Source organism: Blastomyces dermatitidis (genome assembly GCF_000003525.1).
Source record: "Blastomyces dermatitidis ER-3 genomic scaffold supercont1.1, whole genome shotgun sequence".
Lineage (NCBI taxonomy): Eukaryota > Fungi > Ascomycota > Eurotiomycetes > Onygenales > Ajellomycetaceae > Blastomyces > Blastomyces dermatitidis.
The window spans coordinates 5,925,300-5,941,026 of record NW_025544774.1 but is presented as its reverse complement, the minus strand read 5'-3'; the positions used below and the strand labels follow the sequence as shown (position 1 = coordinate 5,941,026).

Genomic DNA, 15,727 nt, shown 5'->3' with positions numbered 1-15,727 from the left:
TGTAATTGTGTTAATATTGTTGTGGCACAGCAGTTCCCAATATGACGTCAAAAGCTTTGCAAAATCTAAGGTACTTGGGTATCATTTTCAATATGTTCACTTTCATATTTTATTATACAAGATATAAGTATATATATACACGCAAGTATGTACTTGCAATCATCTTCGTTGTCCGGTTAGTACAGCCTTATACTCCCTAACCTCCTCATCTGTTGGCCAAGGCGACAAGAGCTCCGTACCCTCAATGATGTCGTATGCTTCACTAACAATAGGATCGGCAAACGATCTTGCTCTTTGGGTGGACCCAGAATTATCTGGATTATCTGGATTATCTCTCCCACAGTGGAAACTGCGAGGGTTAGAAGTAGGAGCTGCGTTCGAAGCCCCAGGCTCAGACATGCCAGATGTCCGCTCCCAACCGCCCTCCAAAAACACTCTTGCAGCCACCACGGTACGACGTACAAGTCTTTTTCCACCCATGCGCTCATCGGAAGCGAATTTTACGCCAGCCTCATATTTACTCATCAACCGGAGAAGGGTTAACAATCCAGCACGATCGCTGGCTAGACCAAGAACTCGAGCATATGCGTGTAGGAGAGACGGCGAGGTTGCCTCGAATGTACTTGGTAGCATAGCAGGAATGTTACTGCCACCCTTTTCGTTAGATAGCCCCAGTGATGACAGAAGCTTCTCCCCCGACGTCAGTTCCATCATATCAAATTGACGTTTAAGGAAAGCCACGCTCTGCTGAACCATTTCATGAATTGTCGAGTATGACAACGAGTCTACTGAGTTATCTTTCTGATTGGTGACGTTTTCGATTATTCCTAAGCCATGTTCAGCACCTTCCATGTCTTGCCTGGCCGCCAAAATAAGCCTTGAAAGAGCAGAGCAAACGATTTCGAATCCTCGACTTTGGAGAGGGACGTTGGCATCCTGCATCCACTGCAGAACACGGCAGATTTCCCACCATGATATAACACGCTGCATGGGAATTGAAATCCTGTGGCTGCTGAATTTAACTCTATCCGTAGCTAGTGCTGACAAGAAATGACTCCATGCAGGAAAATACCGTGGCATTCTTGACTTCATCAGCCGCACTGCATGAGTGAGGGCTTTAGGCCGATGAAATTGCTCAGTTTCGATCGACCGCCGCTTGGAATCTGGGGGAGAGATGCTGCTTTCTTTGTTGGGAAAAAATAATACCGGGAATAACTGCCGTATTTGCGTGTTCGAGTCATCGGCGGACGGCTCATTGAGTACAGAAAACCTACAAAGAAGTCGTATGAATGCGGCAAAAATGTCGTCCGGTATTTCAGCAAGAAATTTCTCGTTCTCTAACTGGCCTCGAAAGAGGCCGGAAACCAGAGCAGACTTCTGTTCGTCGGGCAAGTTGCTAACGAGAAGGTATCCTATACCCGTTTCCATAGACTTTGAATGAGTGAGAAGAAGAACAAGCAATCTTCCTGAGGGTTTAATGTTATGTGAAATCATTTGCTGAAGCAAGTCATCCAATGTTGGCGGTTCAGAGTGAACGTAGATGACATCTTGTGGAGAAGAGGGTTCAGGAAACACCTCCTTCCCATCACCCGGTAGGGCTTCTGTCGAGAGTTGTGAATGAGAACTTTGGGAGAGGTCATGAAAGGTAATTTTTTCGGCCATTGCAAAATATATAGCCTTATGGGGGGGAAGTCCACTGTTCTCGTAGGACAGAAAACATGCCCATGCCTCCTTTAACGTCCTTGTAGCACGTATCCGAGCAGACCAGAGATCGAAGTACCTTTCATTATCCCCAGGTTTAGTCATACCAATACTAGCTCTCGAAGAAGGCTGCGCAGGAGTTTGGTCTGAAGAGGACGACGTTCGAAAGCGGTTAGGCTTCGGAAGAAAGGTTCTCGTCTGAATTGTTGGAGTTTTATCAGTATCCCATCCAGCGTAAATGGCTGCAGTCTGCTCCCACGCCGTCATAGCATATCCGACATCCCTCATATGGGAAATAGATTTCAACGCCCTGCTCTCGCTGCCTTCATTTCCCCTTTCGAAATCGATACCGAGCTTTTCCTCTTTCCAGGGCGGCCATGACTGCGCTTTAAAATTTGCCCACTGCCGCTCCAGGGTAGTTTTCTTCTGCGCCAGCTGTACGTTAGTAATAGCTTGATAACCTTCCCTAGTGACAGGGAGAGGAGGGCTAAATTTTGACATTTCCCTCAACAACTGAAACTGAGCGCGTTGCTGAAATATAGCTGAACGATATGGGTCAAGTCGACATGGAACTGCTAAAAGCGAAAGGAGCTTGTTATAATAAACAGTCAGACCTCTAATCTTCTTTTCGTAAGCCTCACTCGATTTATTTTCGGCAGAGGCAGTTCCAAGCGTTTGGGTAATCAAAGCTGCTATGGAAGGAAACGCCTGTGGCCATACTTGTCCAGCAAGCCGTATAAGGCGCACAGCAAGGATCATTATAGTGTTGTCATCTCCAGATCTGTTCCAAGCACTCCTTTTGGGGGAAGAGGAGGTTTCCGGGGTTTGGTCGCTGGATGGGCTATCACTTAATATATCCCAGGTCTGGAACAAGAGGATCTTGAAGGCGGTAGCACAGATGTTTTCTCTTCGTAGAGTGAAAAGTAACACAAAAAGTGGAACTTTAGCACTGTCCAAATTATTTTCATGAGCTTTTTTCTCGAAGACCTTGTAGCGCATTGCCGCCTGAAGTGGCTCGGAGGAGGTAAGTATCCAGGCCCACGCCATCACGTCGTCTACCGAATAACCCCTATCCGACAAATATTGAAGCACTTCGTCGTTGAAAACTGTAAGAAGGGCATCGTCAAAGGCTTTGTCATATCTCTGATTTGGGACGGTCCCAGGAGGCTCTGACCCAAGCAATGGATGAACATAACGTAGATAGTCTGCGACGACTGTTGCGCTGGCTAGGCGCGCCTTAGGATACCGGAAGCTCTTGGCTTTGGTCTTTCGCCAAACTTTAGTAGAGATGCGGGATGTAGCATTGGGTGAATTGTACGACAGATCCACGCTATGGCTCTTCGGTTTCGCAATGCTGACATCATACCCGCAATTTTCCAATACAGCTATTAGGTACGCCGAAGGGGACGATGTATGCTTCTTCGCCTTCTCGCGCTTCGTCTCCCGTGTTGTAGTCTCGCCTTGTGCGCCAGGGCCACGAACAGCCCCATGGTCATTATTGGCTAATTCCAACGAACGCTCAGCATGAAGAAACCTAACGACGGTTAAGTTACTGCCATATCTTTGCGGAATAGCGAGACGGCGTGATATGTTCGAAAATTGCCGCGAGTCGCACCGGCCTGCGGTAAGAGGTCCAGAGGGGTCGGAAGCGGAGCGGACAGGGAGCCCATCCTACAGGAGTGTCAGAACTAGTCTCGCGAGAGATTGTACAGGGTGGGAACTGAATACCTGTAGTTGAGACAATGAGAAATAGCTAGATACCGCCCGGCCAGACTGATAGCCTGCCACCCGGCCTCGAACACAGCTGCTAATGGAGGACATCCATCGATCTTTGGTACAAGAGCACTGCAATGGCCGCGAGAACAAGATTAAGGGGAGCTGCAATAGAACAATAGGGTAAATTCAAATCAATCAATCAAAAACGGCAACTCTCCGAATTGCCTCGCTCTCGCTCTAATGCGTTAACTAATTGATTTGCGAGGCGGAGTGGCCTTGTAGATCTCCTGTTCGTTGCAAGAAAATAGGATATGTGCTTCCATGGATGCGATGGAGATGTTTAGTCAGCCGGTAGGAAAATCCGTTCGGGTCTCGTGGTCACGTGTCGAGCTTAAATGCACCACGGGGTTCCTGAATCGCCGCCGCCAGAACAGAACGACGTCTCGTTTAGTGTCCTCATCCAACCTTCTCCGCTGGTGCGAGTCTATTGAATATCTCGCCTTTGTTCTGGTGTCCTGACGATTGGTGTATCACACGCTGCTTGTACTGGTACTCCTGTGTGCTTTGTTGCTGGACGACTTGGCGTCTTGTCACGTCCTTGTCCCTCCCCTGCATGCCTGACTAAATTCGCAAAAAGCCTGGCGTCCCCCATCAACCTAAGAACGCCGAAGATCTCCCTGAACAAGCGGAGCTTATCGAGCGTCGCAACTTCGGTTTGAACGATCGCGCTAAATGCTTTCAGAGTCGCCTTCTATATTTGTGTTCTTTGACCTGTCCAAGAAGGCGACGTGCGAAGTTGACTTTCTCAACACTCCAAACTCTTTCATCCCACGCTGGGGCGTTTGATCCACCAGAGCGAGCGTGATCCAGCATGGAGACCAATAATTCGGCCGCACCGGCGAACACGAACGGGCAACTTACCTCTCCGCAATTGCACTCGGACTCATCCTCGTTCCCAACCCCAGGAAAGCGAAAACGCGTCCTCAGTCCCAACCAAGAATCTCCGAAAGGGGACGGTATATCAGACCCAACTGTCACCTCGAGAAGGGAGTTGCTTGATCAAACGTTGAAAGATCTTCTACGGGTTCTAGAAAAGTAAGTGCCTTCTAACTCCCTTTTTCCCGCCATTTCCGAAAGCGGATCGGAGGCTTGGTTCCTAATCCCATTCTACAGATATGATTCAGATCTTGGTATTCTGAAAATTCCCCTTCCCCTCAATTATGCGGTCGAACCAGATCCTAAACGCGCGAAACTATCAAATGCTACCAACAATTCACAAACAATAGAGTGCAAAATTGAGGAGGGTCAATACAAGTCTATTCAAGAAGTAATTGATGATGTTGAGACCGCGTCCGGTTTAGTTATCGAACGACGTCGTGAGTCAGAAGCCAATGCAAACAAATCAGATCACTCTCGATCTTCGACGGAATTAGTCAACCTTTCACGCATATTTAGAAAGCATTTGGACAACTTTATCCTCCGGAGCCCTTTACAAGGTACTGCCCTTGTAAAGGCTGAGTCTCAGGAGCTTCAGAAGACCGAGCCCCGCAACAGGGATAATAGTAGAAGGGCGTACGATCGGGAGGACAAAATGGTTCTCACGCTATATGGAAATGCCCCTCGCGGGAGACATTTGTTTTCGAGCTTGCAACACTCAATCGCCGAGCAGCCTGACTCTCGCGACCAAGGTAAGCCACCTGGCGCGGGGGTACGGGCTACAATAAACGAAGCAGCGTTGCCAAACGGCATTACTATATCCAAAGTCATCCCTTTCAATGTCAAAATCGCGGAATCGGATAAAGCGAAAGCCAGGACCATAGCAGACGTATTTCCAGCTCGCCCCACCCTTCCTCAGTTACAACCCCCGCTCAAACCTCGGTCATCAAAGAATTCGACCATCACTTGGCTTGACCCATATGAACTTACCATAGCCGCAAATTACTCGCCAAATGAAAAAAGAGGGTACAGTTATTTATCTCTTCCTTCAGGAGATTGGCTACATTACGGATATGAGCCTTCCCTTCGCCCGGGAAATCGAAGACCAAAGAGCGATACAAATATCGGGAGGAATCTTTCAAAACCTTTCCAACACTCCCTTGACGACGGCAACGCAAAATTTCGCGGCCTCTATTCATCATTCGCACCTTCGTTTGATAGCTCTGGGGCGGTTGTACCTGAGGACGCGAAAGAGCAAATTTGGTGGGATAAACATGGCCAATATCGTTTACACGCATTATTGTCGGTTGGAAATGATATGACAGCCGAAGAGACAGACAGCAAGACCACAAACTTACAAATCGAACCATTAGACGAATCAAGTCTCGAAGAAGCTGTGAAGTCATTTGATCCAGAGGACGACAACGTGTTAATCGAGCCACAGAAAAGCGCTGATGGAGGAAACGATGATAAAGATTTGGAAGAAGTACTCGAAAATATCTCGGATCTTTTACGCACATTGAACTCGTATCGCCATATACGAAACCTCGGGCAGACACATCCCGTTCCGTCTGGGATACAGAACGACGCAGTCGCCACACCGTCAGATGCGTCATCGCCCTCAGCTACGGAAGTTACCGTCTATGAAACTCTCAAGTCAAGTTTAATTGCAATGATAGCCACGTTACCTCCATATGCCGTATCTAAACTGGATGGAGACCAATTAGCGGAATTAAACGTCAGCAAGAAAATACTTCTGGAGAGCGCTGACTATCCTGGCATGATGGAGGAAGATGACTACTCTATGCAGCAGAAACAAATACCCAGAGCTTCCCAGATGCCGAATGTAGCCCGTCCTCCCTCTGCGTCAAACATGAACCCGTCGCGGCCATCGCCATACCAGACACCTCCAACAGCACCCAATGCTTCATTGGCCCGGGGATATCCATCCAATTCTCGAACAAAGACTCCAATGGGCCATTCTTCCCACCAAGCCTATGGGACCAGACAGCCGTCGTCATCTATCCACTATGCCCCAAGTAATTCTCCTCAGCCATATAATCAGCCTCGACAGTCATCAGGTCAACGGCCGGGGTACACGCAACCTCAATTCTCACAACCTGCAGCTCCCCAGTATAATCAAGGTAACAACATCCTTCAGCAATTCCAGCGGCCAACCCAGGTCGGAATCGGACCATACCCTTCCCAGCGCATGCCTTCCCCTGCGCAGGCACCAACTCAACCCTATCCCCGCCGAGCAAGCCAGCCGCCTTATCAACAACGACCACAGGATAGCCCATATGGTTCACCTGCTTCTGTCCCGCACACTGCATCTCCCCAGAGACACTCTAGCTTTGGTGCGTCTCCACAACGGCACCCTTACATGAATTCTACTCCGACTAATCCTCAACCGAGATACTTCCAACAACAAACCCCACAACCACCACACTTTCCAACATTCGGTGCTTCCCAAGCCAGCCCGGCGCCAACAGGATATTCCAACAGCGCTGCGGCAATGACTTATTCCCGGAGCGCAGCTGAACAAGCAGCGCTTATGGATCGCAACAAAGCACAGCTAGCCGAGCATCAACGCCAAAAATCCAGCACTCCACAGCCAGGGTTGAACCCCCAATTCAGTGGCCAAGGAAACCTTCCACCAGGTAATCGACAGAATGGTGCGCCAGTGGGGTCTGCGGCAGGCACGACACAATAAAGGACAGAAAAACATTATTGGGGAACATACGATGGGAATAAGTTAAAAAAACGAGAGCCAACAGTAACTATTCATGCTTGTCTTTTATAGAGGCTCTTCTACGCAACTTGATTTTCTATATTTGCATCTTCACTTTTCTGGCTTCAGCACAACGAAAAACGAGACTTGTATTTGTCGTCTGGTCTCTCAATTTATTTTTTTAGCAGACATTTTTGTGTTGCTTTCTCTTGTACCCTTCTTAATATTGGTTTCTGCCCATGTCTTCATCGCAACACTTCTTTTTTTATCAATCCTTTTCGAAGCAATGGGAAGAGTACAACTTTTTTACATTTTCGTTCTAACCTGTTACCTATTATTATTTCCTTACATGTGACAATACGATGCAGAAGTTTTCAGTTCCTCAGTTGAGGCACCTAATAAATTTCCTCTGGCGACCAAAAATACTGGCGGCGGACTTGGCTTTATCTCCGGTTTTGTGTTTTCTTTATCTCTCTTTTCCTCGTTGCTTTAGCTTTCCTCCACCAACCCGACGTGGATAGTGAAAGGGCGAATGGGAGCGTTGGGTCGGACGCAACGGCTTTTTTGATTCTGGTTCCTGCTTTTTATCCTCCCCCCACTCTCCCTTTTTTTCGCTTCTTAACCGGAAGTAGATCTTTTCACAGTGATTCTGATTCAAAAGTAAGTTTTCATTTTTTGAAGAGAGCGCGATGGGAAATGGGCCAGATGGGGCTATATATTATACTATAGGGTTCGTTTGGTTTGACACTTTTTTTTTTCTTCTAATAGTTGTAGACTAATTATACGTTATCGCATGGAGTCCTGATCTCGTCTATTATGTTTTTTACCCCTCTTCTATCCCCTATTAGTTGGAGTTCAGATGAGAACAGCAAGCTATCGGGGGTACATAGCAATTGTGGCCGGCTTATCTACAGACTTGGACGCGCATCTCAGCCATAGTATCTCTAGAAGCAGAAATCAAGTTTGTCAATTTGAATTTTCAAGGGATATTTACTACCAATGACATACACCAACCGAAACACGATGAGGGTATTTGAAGAAAATAGAAATGATTCCAAAAAGACTTCCATTCTACCGCTCAGGGTTAGTTACTTAATCCCTAGGAAAATTGCCCAGATGCCCCTTCTTCTGTTCCAACCCCGCTTTCTCACCCACTTTTTCCCGAATATAACTCCGCATAGAAAAAATAACAAATAAATAAATAAAACGAAAGAAAGGAAAAGAAAAGACACATGTAGTGTCAACTTTTCCACCGGTCCTGACCAGTCCGGCGGGTTATATACATGTGTATTTCGCTGGTGGGCAACAGATACTTAAAAAGTCCTATATGGTAATGTGGTGGCCGTTTGATATGGAAAATATGAATAGAACATGTAACGCTGATGATGCTGAGATGCGTCGCTGGCTATGTACTGCAATGAAGGGAAAAAATGCATGAAGAGAAGGACTGAGATGCTAGAAATGGAAGACGAATACGCCATCAAGATGAGGGGGAAAGAAGACAATAGAGAAGAAATCCAGAGGCAGGAATCACAGGAATCACAGGAATCACAGAGCATAGCATAAATACGATATAGAGACTCGTAATTCGTTACAAGTAAGCTGTCGTTAAATAATGATGGCAGCGGCAGACATAAAGCCAAAATATCTATGAAATTATGAGCGAATCAGCATCTTATACTATAGAAATGTATTTAGTAGAGGGGGTTATAGGTACATACAGTGCAGCACATCTCCATCCATCAGTTGGGTCGATCAAATATTCATTGCCAGGTGGTCCATTCGAAGCGAACAGAGCAGTAGCCCCGCCAACAATAGAGACCACGGCAATGCGTCCAAAGAACTCAGATATAACGCCGAAGGCCAGCAGCGGGAATAGGATGGCTGCTGAAACAGTAGCAATCGTGGAGTATATAGGATTGGGAGTACGGGGGGTGGATGGGCGTTCCCCCAGCAATATAAGGTCATTGTCATTTGCAAGGAATCTTAGATCGGATTTGGTAGTGGAGGAATGTTCGTGGATCCAGGTACGGTAGGCTTCGACTTCTTCGTCGGTGGCAGCGGGCAATTTGCGGGAAACCTCGCGATATGAGCAAAGAGCACGATCTAGTTAGAGAAGGGTAAGTATCACAAATCCTTGCAAGAGGGAAAAGAAGGAAAGACAAATGGAGGAAGGAGATTGAGCTTACTATATTGCTCGGTTTTTGGCACAAGCTTTTCCACTAGCTCAGACTTTCTCTGCTGAAGAACAGATAATTCTTCAGACTGAAGGTCCTGATACTTTGTCGCCAGCAGCTTCTGTCTTCCGGCATTTCTAACATTGGCTGTGACTCGTCGTACTTCTTCAACTTCGTCAAGGATGGTAAGATCCTCTTCCATCTGTGCGATCTCTTCCTGGAGATGACGGAGTAAGCGATGATTTAGCGACTTAAACTTGCGATAGAGTAACGGATGCTCGTCATCGGACGATTCGCTTCGCTTTGGATCTGACTCCACGGAAGTGCGCCGCTGCCTTTTGCTGGTGCTCATGTTGAATTTGCGCATGTCGAGATTCGGTTGACGATACGGGTACGAAGGGTGGATAGAGGAGTTTGGAGGGCATTGAGGAAATGTATGCTTCACGTGGGTGTAATATGATTCAGGAGTAGAGAAATCCAAACATCCGGGAATAGGGGAAGTAGGGCTATCCAGGACTGTCTCCGAATCGGTCATGTACGCTCCAGCCATATTGAGGCGGCGGCGAGTTTGGGATTCATCTGCAAATTTCCAGTTGAGTGTATTCAGGGAGATATCAGGTGGTGTTGCAGGTTGATATTCTGCAGAGGAGATTGATGAAGCTCGATCAGGGCTGTGCTCTCTGAATGACACCCCTGAATCTGAGTTGAAGCTATAGGACGCACTAGACTTTCGTCTAGAGCCGTGGGACGCTGAGGAGGTGGCAGAGGGCTGTCGCGGCAGAGTGGCCTGCGGCCAGCGGGTACTGTTGTCTTCTGAGTCGTCCTTATCCAAAAACTCAAATACGTTCGGCGACGGCTGTCTAGGCTGCGCTTCACTTGGCCTTTCAGTCGAGCTTCCTTTCAGAGTTGGAGGTTCCTTTGAAGCAATGTCGGCCAGTGATTTGATAATAAAAGTTTTGGAACGTTGTCGGGGCCGTGCAATAGGGGCAGAGTTCTCATTGGAATAACTGGAAGATTTAACAGGGGCAGCAGGCGTCGAATCCACGGCAGCATTCCTAGAGGATGATGATTTCTTCGAACCGTCCCTCTTATGGCTCTTCCCGGGCATATTCTAGGAGTTGAGAAAGGATGAGAAGAATTGTGCTGAGTATATCTGAGAACTATCTCAGTTCTGTCAGAAGATAAGGAATATCTGGCTAATCGCTTCTTCTTCCTCTTCTTCTTCTTCTTCTTTTTCACACAGGGATTTCACGTTTCACGGGTAAATGGAAACCCACGCTGGGGTGGAGCTGTTGTGTGTAGAAACTGTCTGGGTATCACGTTATAGCCGCAGGGCTGGCTAGAGGATGGATTTGAACAAGTAGAGGGAAATGGCTTCTGAAATAGGGACTCCGAAAAGCCAGATATCAGTTGTATATAATGACTATGGCAAAAAGAGAATCCTCAGGACACAATGTGATGATGCGCTGATGTTGAAATATTGCTCGGCGATTGAGGGGCAGCTGGAGCAGATAACAAGATCAGGTGAAAATCTTGAGGGCGCAGGGCAACAAGAAGTTGGTTCTGGGGAAGACAGGGGGGGTTAAGAACTACAGCGAGAATGAGAGAAAAAGAAATGCGCCCTGCGCCAGATACATATGGGATGCAACAGCCGGCGACGTACTCTGAAACGCCCCTGGGCGGTGGTTAACCAAATGGAAAAAAGGATGCGACAGTGTCATGAATCATGGACGGGCCTTTGCTGGGTCGACTGGAAACGCTGGCGGTTTCTGCGCATAAATTTCTATTTATTTGAGTTTGCAGGTAGTTATTAGGTTAAATCAGACCCTTGGTAGCGGGTATAGAAACTTGTAGCTATTAATTAAATAATAATAGTGTCAGTCTTGTTCGTCAGAATCATCACTAGTGCTTCCGTGGGGCATAAAAACCGAACACCCTCAGCATGATTATGATCACAGTTTGCTGTATATGCTGCAATCATAATTATAAGAGTGCAGGATTTCATCATTGTATGGACGCGGTACATAAATGGTTGCAGTTGGGCTCAAATTGGCACCAAGACCGCACGTACATACATATTTTGTACACATATATAGTTAGTTAACTATAACTACTTTTTGGCATGCTGCGTTGGTCAACCGTGACTCGCTATCTCACCCACCTCCAGGATGCAAAAAGCTCAAGGGTTGAACAGTTCTTCGTTATTCTTTGCCCTTTCCATCCGCCATTCGTAGCGTTAAGACCCGGTTGGCATAGATTTATGTATGTATAATTAATCCTCATGGCTGATAGCTGGGTGCGTATAGAATCATTATTTAATATTAGCGTAGCGGACTTTCTACTTGTTCCCCGTAATAAGCACGCAAGATGCTGGCACCGCTCGCCTGCCATGGACAACAGGGCACATTGCGCGATTGAGCCCATTCGCCAGAATGCGGATTTAGCTTGGTCGAAATATTTTTGCTGTCGTTCGCAGTAGTTCGTTGCAAGTCATAGCTTGCCATATTTATTATTAGTTATTTAACTACTAGTTCAACTAAGTTAACTTAAATAACTAACTGGGGAAGTCAGCGGGGTCACATACGCAGTAGATGCAACCAAGTGCGACGTGCGACCGAACCACTACGATAATTGGCTTCCCGTTGCTCCAACATCTAGCATAACCGGAGTTGGAATATCCTGGTGACTGGACCGGACCGGTGGCAGCTTCTAATAATTCCAAAAACCCGCCTCTCGTCAGCTAGATATCCAAAATCGAAATGCCTTCTTCAAACAAGCGAGCAAGAGACTAACTGTAGATCCGTAAGCCAACCCCCGCGCCCTCCCCCCCCCCCCCCGGGCTCATCTAGGTGTCACAGTTCGGGTTTCCAATAATAAACTGATTGGTAGATGGGGGCCATGCCAATGCCCGGCGTCAATGAGGATATTTTGCGGGGCAGCAACATGTTGGCGCGAATGGGAATGCGAGGTGAGCTGCCACCAAAGCCACATCTTCCCATCTAAACCCTGGAAACGTAGAAACCCAGACGAGAACTCGTAATAATGGCTTGAAGTTGGTGGGAAGATGGAAATGGGAGATATGGCATTTATAGCAATGATTGGGTTTTGGGACATTGAGAAAGTTGTATGTAGTTCCAATCTACGCGGTACGGTAACTACCGTAATTTTACCGGGTCCCCCGTTTCATGCTCGTTTCACACCACAAATCATCACCCGCTGTCTCGTATTTCCTGTAATCAAAGTTCTTCTACCCTATTCCGGCGCGCGAATGAAGTGGACGCTCTGACGTCCTGAGGGCTTGAAACCTCAGCCTTCCAAGCCTCAACTTCCCGATTGTTCACCTTCCTACATCCGGGGCAAGTGATATTCGAGGGCGGCGCTGACGGCCCTAATTTATGCACATGATACGACAATGCCTATCCCGCCGTGGTGCATATTCCCGTTACCGTCTTGCTGCGCGAGGGGTTGAACTTGCGGAACCCTTCCACCACCAGAGCTCCAGGCCGCAAGGGAGGAGAAATTGGTCGTCTTCGCCGCGATGTTCTCTTGATATCCGGACAGATACCCCGAGAAGCCGCTCAGAGTACGTTCCTTTGCGGAAACAATTGAAGGAAGAGGCCAAAGCGAAACGCGCAGCCAAGCGGAAGGGCAGCGCACCCCCGGCAAAGCATGACGATTGGGAATTGACTGTGGGCATTGAAATACATGCGCAACTGGATACGGATGCGAAGCTGTTTTCAAGTAAATGATCGTTGCTCGTCGGTTGTGCCGTTGCCTTTGAAATCTGACCCTGTGAGCAGGAGCCTCCGCGGCCATTGATGATATCCCAAACTCGAACGTAGCTCTCTTTGACATTGCGCTTCCAGGGAGTCAGCCGGTTAGTATTTCTTTCTGGCTGTGGATTCATTATAATGATGTGTCATTGTTTTGTTCCTTTTTACTGACGATTGGAAAGCTGTTCCAACCCTCCACCTTGATACCAGCCCTCCGCGCCGCCCTTGCCATGAATTGCGATATCCAACGAGTCAGTCGTTTCGATAGAAAACATTATTTTTATCAGGACCAGCCTGCAGGCTACCAAATAACACAATACTACGGTACTTGAATACATCCTACATCTACAAGTCAACAAGTATCTATGCTTACATAGCTTGCCTTAGAACCATATGCGAAAAACGGCAGTATCTGGTTGCAAGAGCACGATGGAATTGCTCGAGAAGATGGGGAGGGTGTTCAAATCGGCATAAAACAAATACAAATGGAGCAGGATACGGCGAAATCACAGGAACTTCCGTCGTCCACGTACCTCCTCGACTTCAACCGTGTCTCACGCCCTCTAATTGAGATTATCACCCTACCACAGATCCACTCTCCTGCAACTGCCGCAGCTTGCGTGAGGAAAATACAGGCGATTCTTCAATCAGTTGGAGCAGTGACAACGGGCATGGAAATGGGAGGGCTTAGGGCGGATGTGAACGTATCAGTAAGAAAGCGAAGTGAAGAGGCTGGCGACCATGAATACCATGGGATAGTGGGGCTCGGTCAGCGAACCGAAATTAAAAACTTAAGCAGTTTTAAAGCCGTCGAAGATGCCATCATCGCAGAAAGGGACCGCCAAATTGCGGTACTTGAGGCAGGTGGCACCATTGAGGGCGAGACACGAGGCTGGACACTTGGCAGCACCGAAACCCGGAAACTTCGTGGTAAGGAGGGGGAAGTGGACTATCGTTATATGCCTGACCCGGATCTGGGGCCAGTGGTAATCGGAGAGGATGTTATTTGCGACCTCCAAATGAAGATGCCACTACTACCCGATGCGCTCTTTCAGATGCTTGTCCGAAATCCAAAATATAAACTGTCCACTGCCGATGCCAAGACAATGATTGAACTTGATGACGGCCAGCGGCTAGAATATTACCAGGATGTCGTTGACATCCTCATTGGCCTTCAAACTGACCTGTCTGCCGATTTTTCGGGGGGCAAGGCGGTTGGCAATTGGGTGCTCCATGAACTTGGCGGCCTACTGACGAAGTCGAGCCTGCCGTGGGACTCCGGGCGGGTTCCCGCACAAAGCCTGGCGGAAATTATAGATTTGCTCTCGCGAAAAGAGATCACCAGCAGTTCGGCAAAATCTCTTCTTGCGATGGTATTTGACGGGGACAAGCGATCTGTTGCTCAGATAGTGGAGGACGAAAACCTCCGCTTCCAGAGTCTTTCCCGGGGCGAATACATTGCGCTAGCGGAGGAAGTCATGCGCCAGAACCCGAAGATGGTCTCCGAAATCCGCGAGAAGGGCCAACTGGGCAAGATTGGTTGGTTTGTTGGCCAGATCAAGCGAATTGGAGACGCAAACAGAGTGGAAGCGCAAAAGGCGGAGGAGATTTTGCGAGAGCTTATTCTCAAGAAAAATAGCTAACACCATCTACAGGATTGGATGCGCTTTCCTCACATATATGTATGTAGATCGAAATGTAATAAATACCATACTGTACATTAGAAGAAGAACAACGGTGGTCGTAATATATAATATCCCATATACCCCTACATGTATTCCGAAAACGTATATACTGAGCGGCATTCCGCTGGTAAAGCGACGATAACCAGCGGGCCGCGTGACTGTTACAATTTCGGTTAGGCGGGCAAGCGGTGTTTCCAGTCTATGACGACACTGCTCTCTTAAACATGTACTTAGGGGAAATGGGGCGGGATATAAAGCGACCGCGTTGACCCTCGCTGCCCTCGCTGCTCCATCTTCCTTCCCCTAAAAGCATGTTGAGCCGGGTGGATGGGATGGGGATGGGATAAAGGGGGAACAGATTGGAATACTACCTTGCAGTAGTTTGGTTTGTTTTCTTCCCTCTCGATGCTTATTATTTCTTGTTATTTTTATTTTTTCCGGGGGTCACTATTTAAGGCGCTTTCCCTCCCTCACCTTTCCTTTCGTCGCTTGAAAGCCGCCGCTGATATCCGTGGTCCAAAGCGCGCTTCGATTTTGTACAGTACAAGTACATTCCCTACGTTGCTCATCCACACAATCTGACGAGGGGAATATCAGAACAATTCATTCTTATTTATTTATTTATTATTTTAACCCGTATTTTTATCTGACTTGTTTCCTAACTGTGTTTCCAATTGGGGTGGGGCTATCTTCATTTTTGTTCCACTCTCTTCCTGTTCGTAACACTACCCTGAGACAGCTACAGAAAGTTGCAGGGAAAGGAAAAATAGAGCAGTATAAAATCTGAATATTTGGACCTTAGCTTGTCTCATTTTTCTTTTGCAGGACGCAAAATTGTCGTTTTAACTTGCATCCTGCTTTTTTGCCTCCCAAAGGTTCCTGACTCTATATATATATCTTAATTATTAGAGTTGGAACCTGCACACTTTATTCTCTCGAGCCAGAGCGGAAATCAATCAAGCTTTCTAGAACCCAGATACCCGCCTTGTCGCTAGTTTTGCGTTCGTT

General features: G+C 47.4%; 4 protein-coding genes across 5 annotated transcripts; 2 read left to right on the top strand and 2 right to left on the bottom strand.

The window, feature by feature from the left end:
- Nucleotides 1-20: 20 nt before the first annotated feature.
- BDCG_00772 (uncharacterized protein) lies at nt 21-4,249 on the bottom strand. The gene is made up of 2 exons (XM_045416280.1): nt 3,430-4,249; nt 21-3,372 (listed from the first exon to the last, which is right to left on the bottom strand). Exons 1-2 carry the CDS (start codon nt 3,520-3,522, stop codon nt 160-162), a joined length of 3,306 nt encoding a protein of 1,101 aa, XP_045272046.1. The 5' UTR covers nt 3,523-4,249; the 3' UTR covers nt 21-159.
- Nucleotides 3,850-8,180, top strand: BDCG_00771. Of its 2 annotated transcripts, XM_045416279.1 has the most exons (3): nt 3,850-4,512; nt 4,591-6,710; nt 6,769-8,180. In XM_045416279.1, the coding sequence occupies exons 1-3, from the start codon at nt 4,289-4,291 to the stop codon at nt 6,870-6,872; spliced, it is 2,448 nt and encodes an 815-aa protein (XP_045279298.1). In that variant the 5' UTR covers nt 3,850-4,288; the 3' UTR covers nt 6,873-8,180. The 2 variants fall into 2 exon arrangements, with proteins under 2 accessions (XP_045279298.1, XP_045272045.1); XM_045416278.1 differs by having other exon boundaries at nt 4,591-8,180.
- BDCG_00770 (uncharacterized protein) lies at nt 7,719-12,338 on the bottom strand. The gene is made up of 6 exons (XM_045416277.1): nt 12,055-12,338; nt 11,846-11,970; nt 11,337-11,785; nt 9,274-11,115; nt 8,806-9,190; nt 7,719-8,732 (listed from the first exon to the last, which is right to left on the bottom strand). Exons 4-6 carry the CDS (start codon nt 10,367-10,369, stop codon nt 8,693-8,695), a joined length of 1,521 nt encoding a protein of 506 aa, XP_045272044.1. The 5' UTR covers nt 10,370-11,115; nt 11,337-11,785; nt 11,846-11,970; nt 12,055-12,338; the 3' UTR covers nt 7,719-8,692.
- BDCG_00769 (glutamyl-tRNA(Gln) amidotransferase subunit B, mitochondrial) lies at nt 11,863-14,848 on the top strand. Its single transcript, XM_045416276.1, has 5 exons — nt 11,863-12,063; nt 12,151-13,002; nt 13,062-13,138; nt 13,217-13,358; nt 13,422-14,848. The coding sequence occupies exons 2-5, from the start codon at nt 12,657-12,659 to the stop codon at nt 14,675-14,677; spliced, it is 1,821 nt and encodes a 606-aa protein (XP_045272043.1). The 5' UTR covers nt 11,863-12,063; nt 12,151-12,656; the 3' UTR covers nt 14,678-14,848.
- The last annotated feature ends 879 nt before the right edge of the window (nt 14,849-15,727 follow it).

Excerpts from the sequence above, each read along its gene's own strand:
- BDCG_00772 (XM_045416280.1), bottom strand. The coding sequence starts at position 3,522 with ATGTCCTCCATTAGCAGCTGTGTTCGAGGCCGGGTGGCAGGCTATCAG. Across the intron at positions 3,373-3,429 it reads TCTCATTGTCTCAACTACAG|GATGGGCTCCCTGTCCGCTC; the intron begins GTATTCAGTTCC and ends ACACTCCTGTAG.
- BDCG_00771 (XM_045416278.1), top strand. The coding sequence starts at position 4,289 with ATGGAGACCAATAATTCGGCCGCACCGGCGAACACGAACGGGCAACTT. Across the intron at positions 4,513-4,590 it reads CTTCTACGGGTTCTAGAAAA|ATATGATTCAGATCTTGGTA; the intron begins GTAAGTGCCTTC and ends CCCATTCTACAG.
- BDCG_00770 (XM_045416277.1), bottom strand. The coding sequence starts at position 10,369 with ATGCCCGGGAAGAGCCATAAGAGGGACGGTTCGAAGAAATCATCATCC. Across the intron at positions 9,191-9,273 it reads GCCAAAAACCGAGCAATATA|ATCGTGCTCTTTGCTCATAT; the intron begins GTAAGCTCAATC and ends TTCTCTAACTAG. Across the intron at positions 8,733-8,805 it reads GGATGGAGATGTGCTGCACT|ATATTTTGGCTTTATGTCTG; the intron begins GTATGTACCTAT and ends ATAATTTCATAG.
- BDCG_00769 (XM_045416276.1), top strand. The coding sequence starts at position 12,657 with ATGCACATGATACGACAATGCCTATCCCGCCGTGGTGCATATTCCCGT. Across the intron at positions 13,003-13,061 it reads GGATGCGAAGCTGTTTTCAA|GAGCCTCCGCGGCCATTGAT; the intron begins GTAAATGATCGT and ends CCCTGTGAGCAG. Across the intron at positions 13,359-13,421 it reads CCAAATAACACAATACTACG|AACCATATGCGAAAAACGGC; the intron begins GTACTTGAATAC and ends AGCTTGCCTTAG.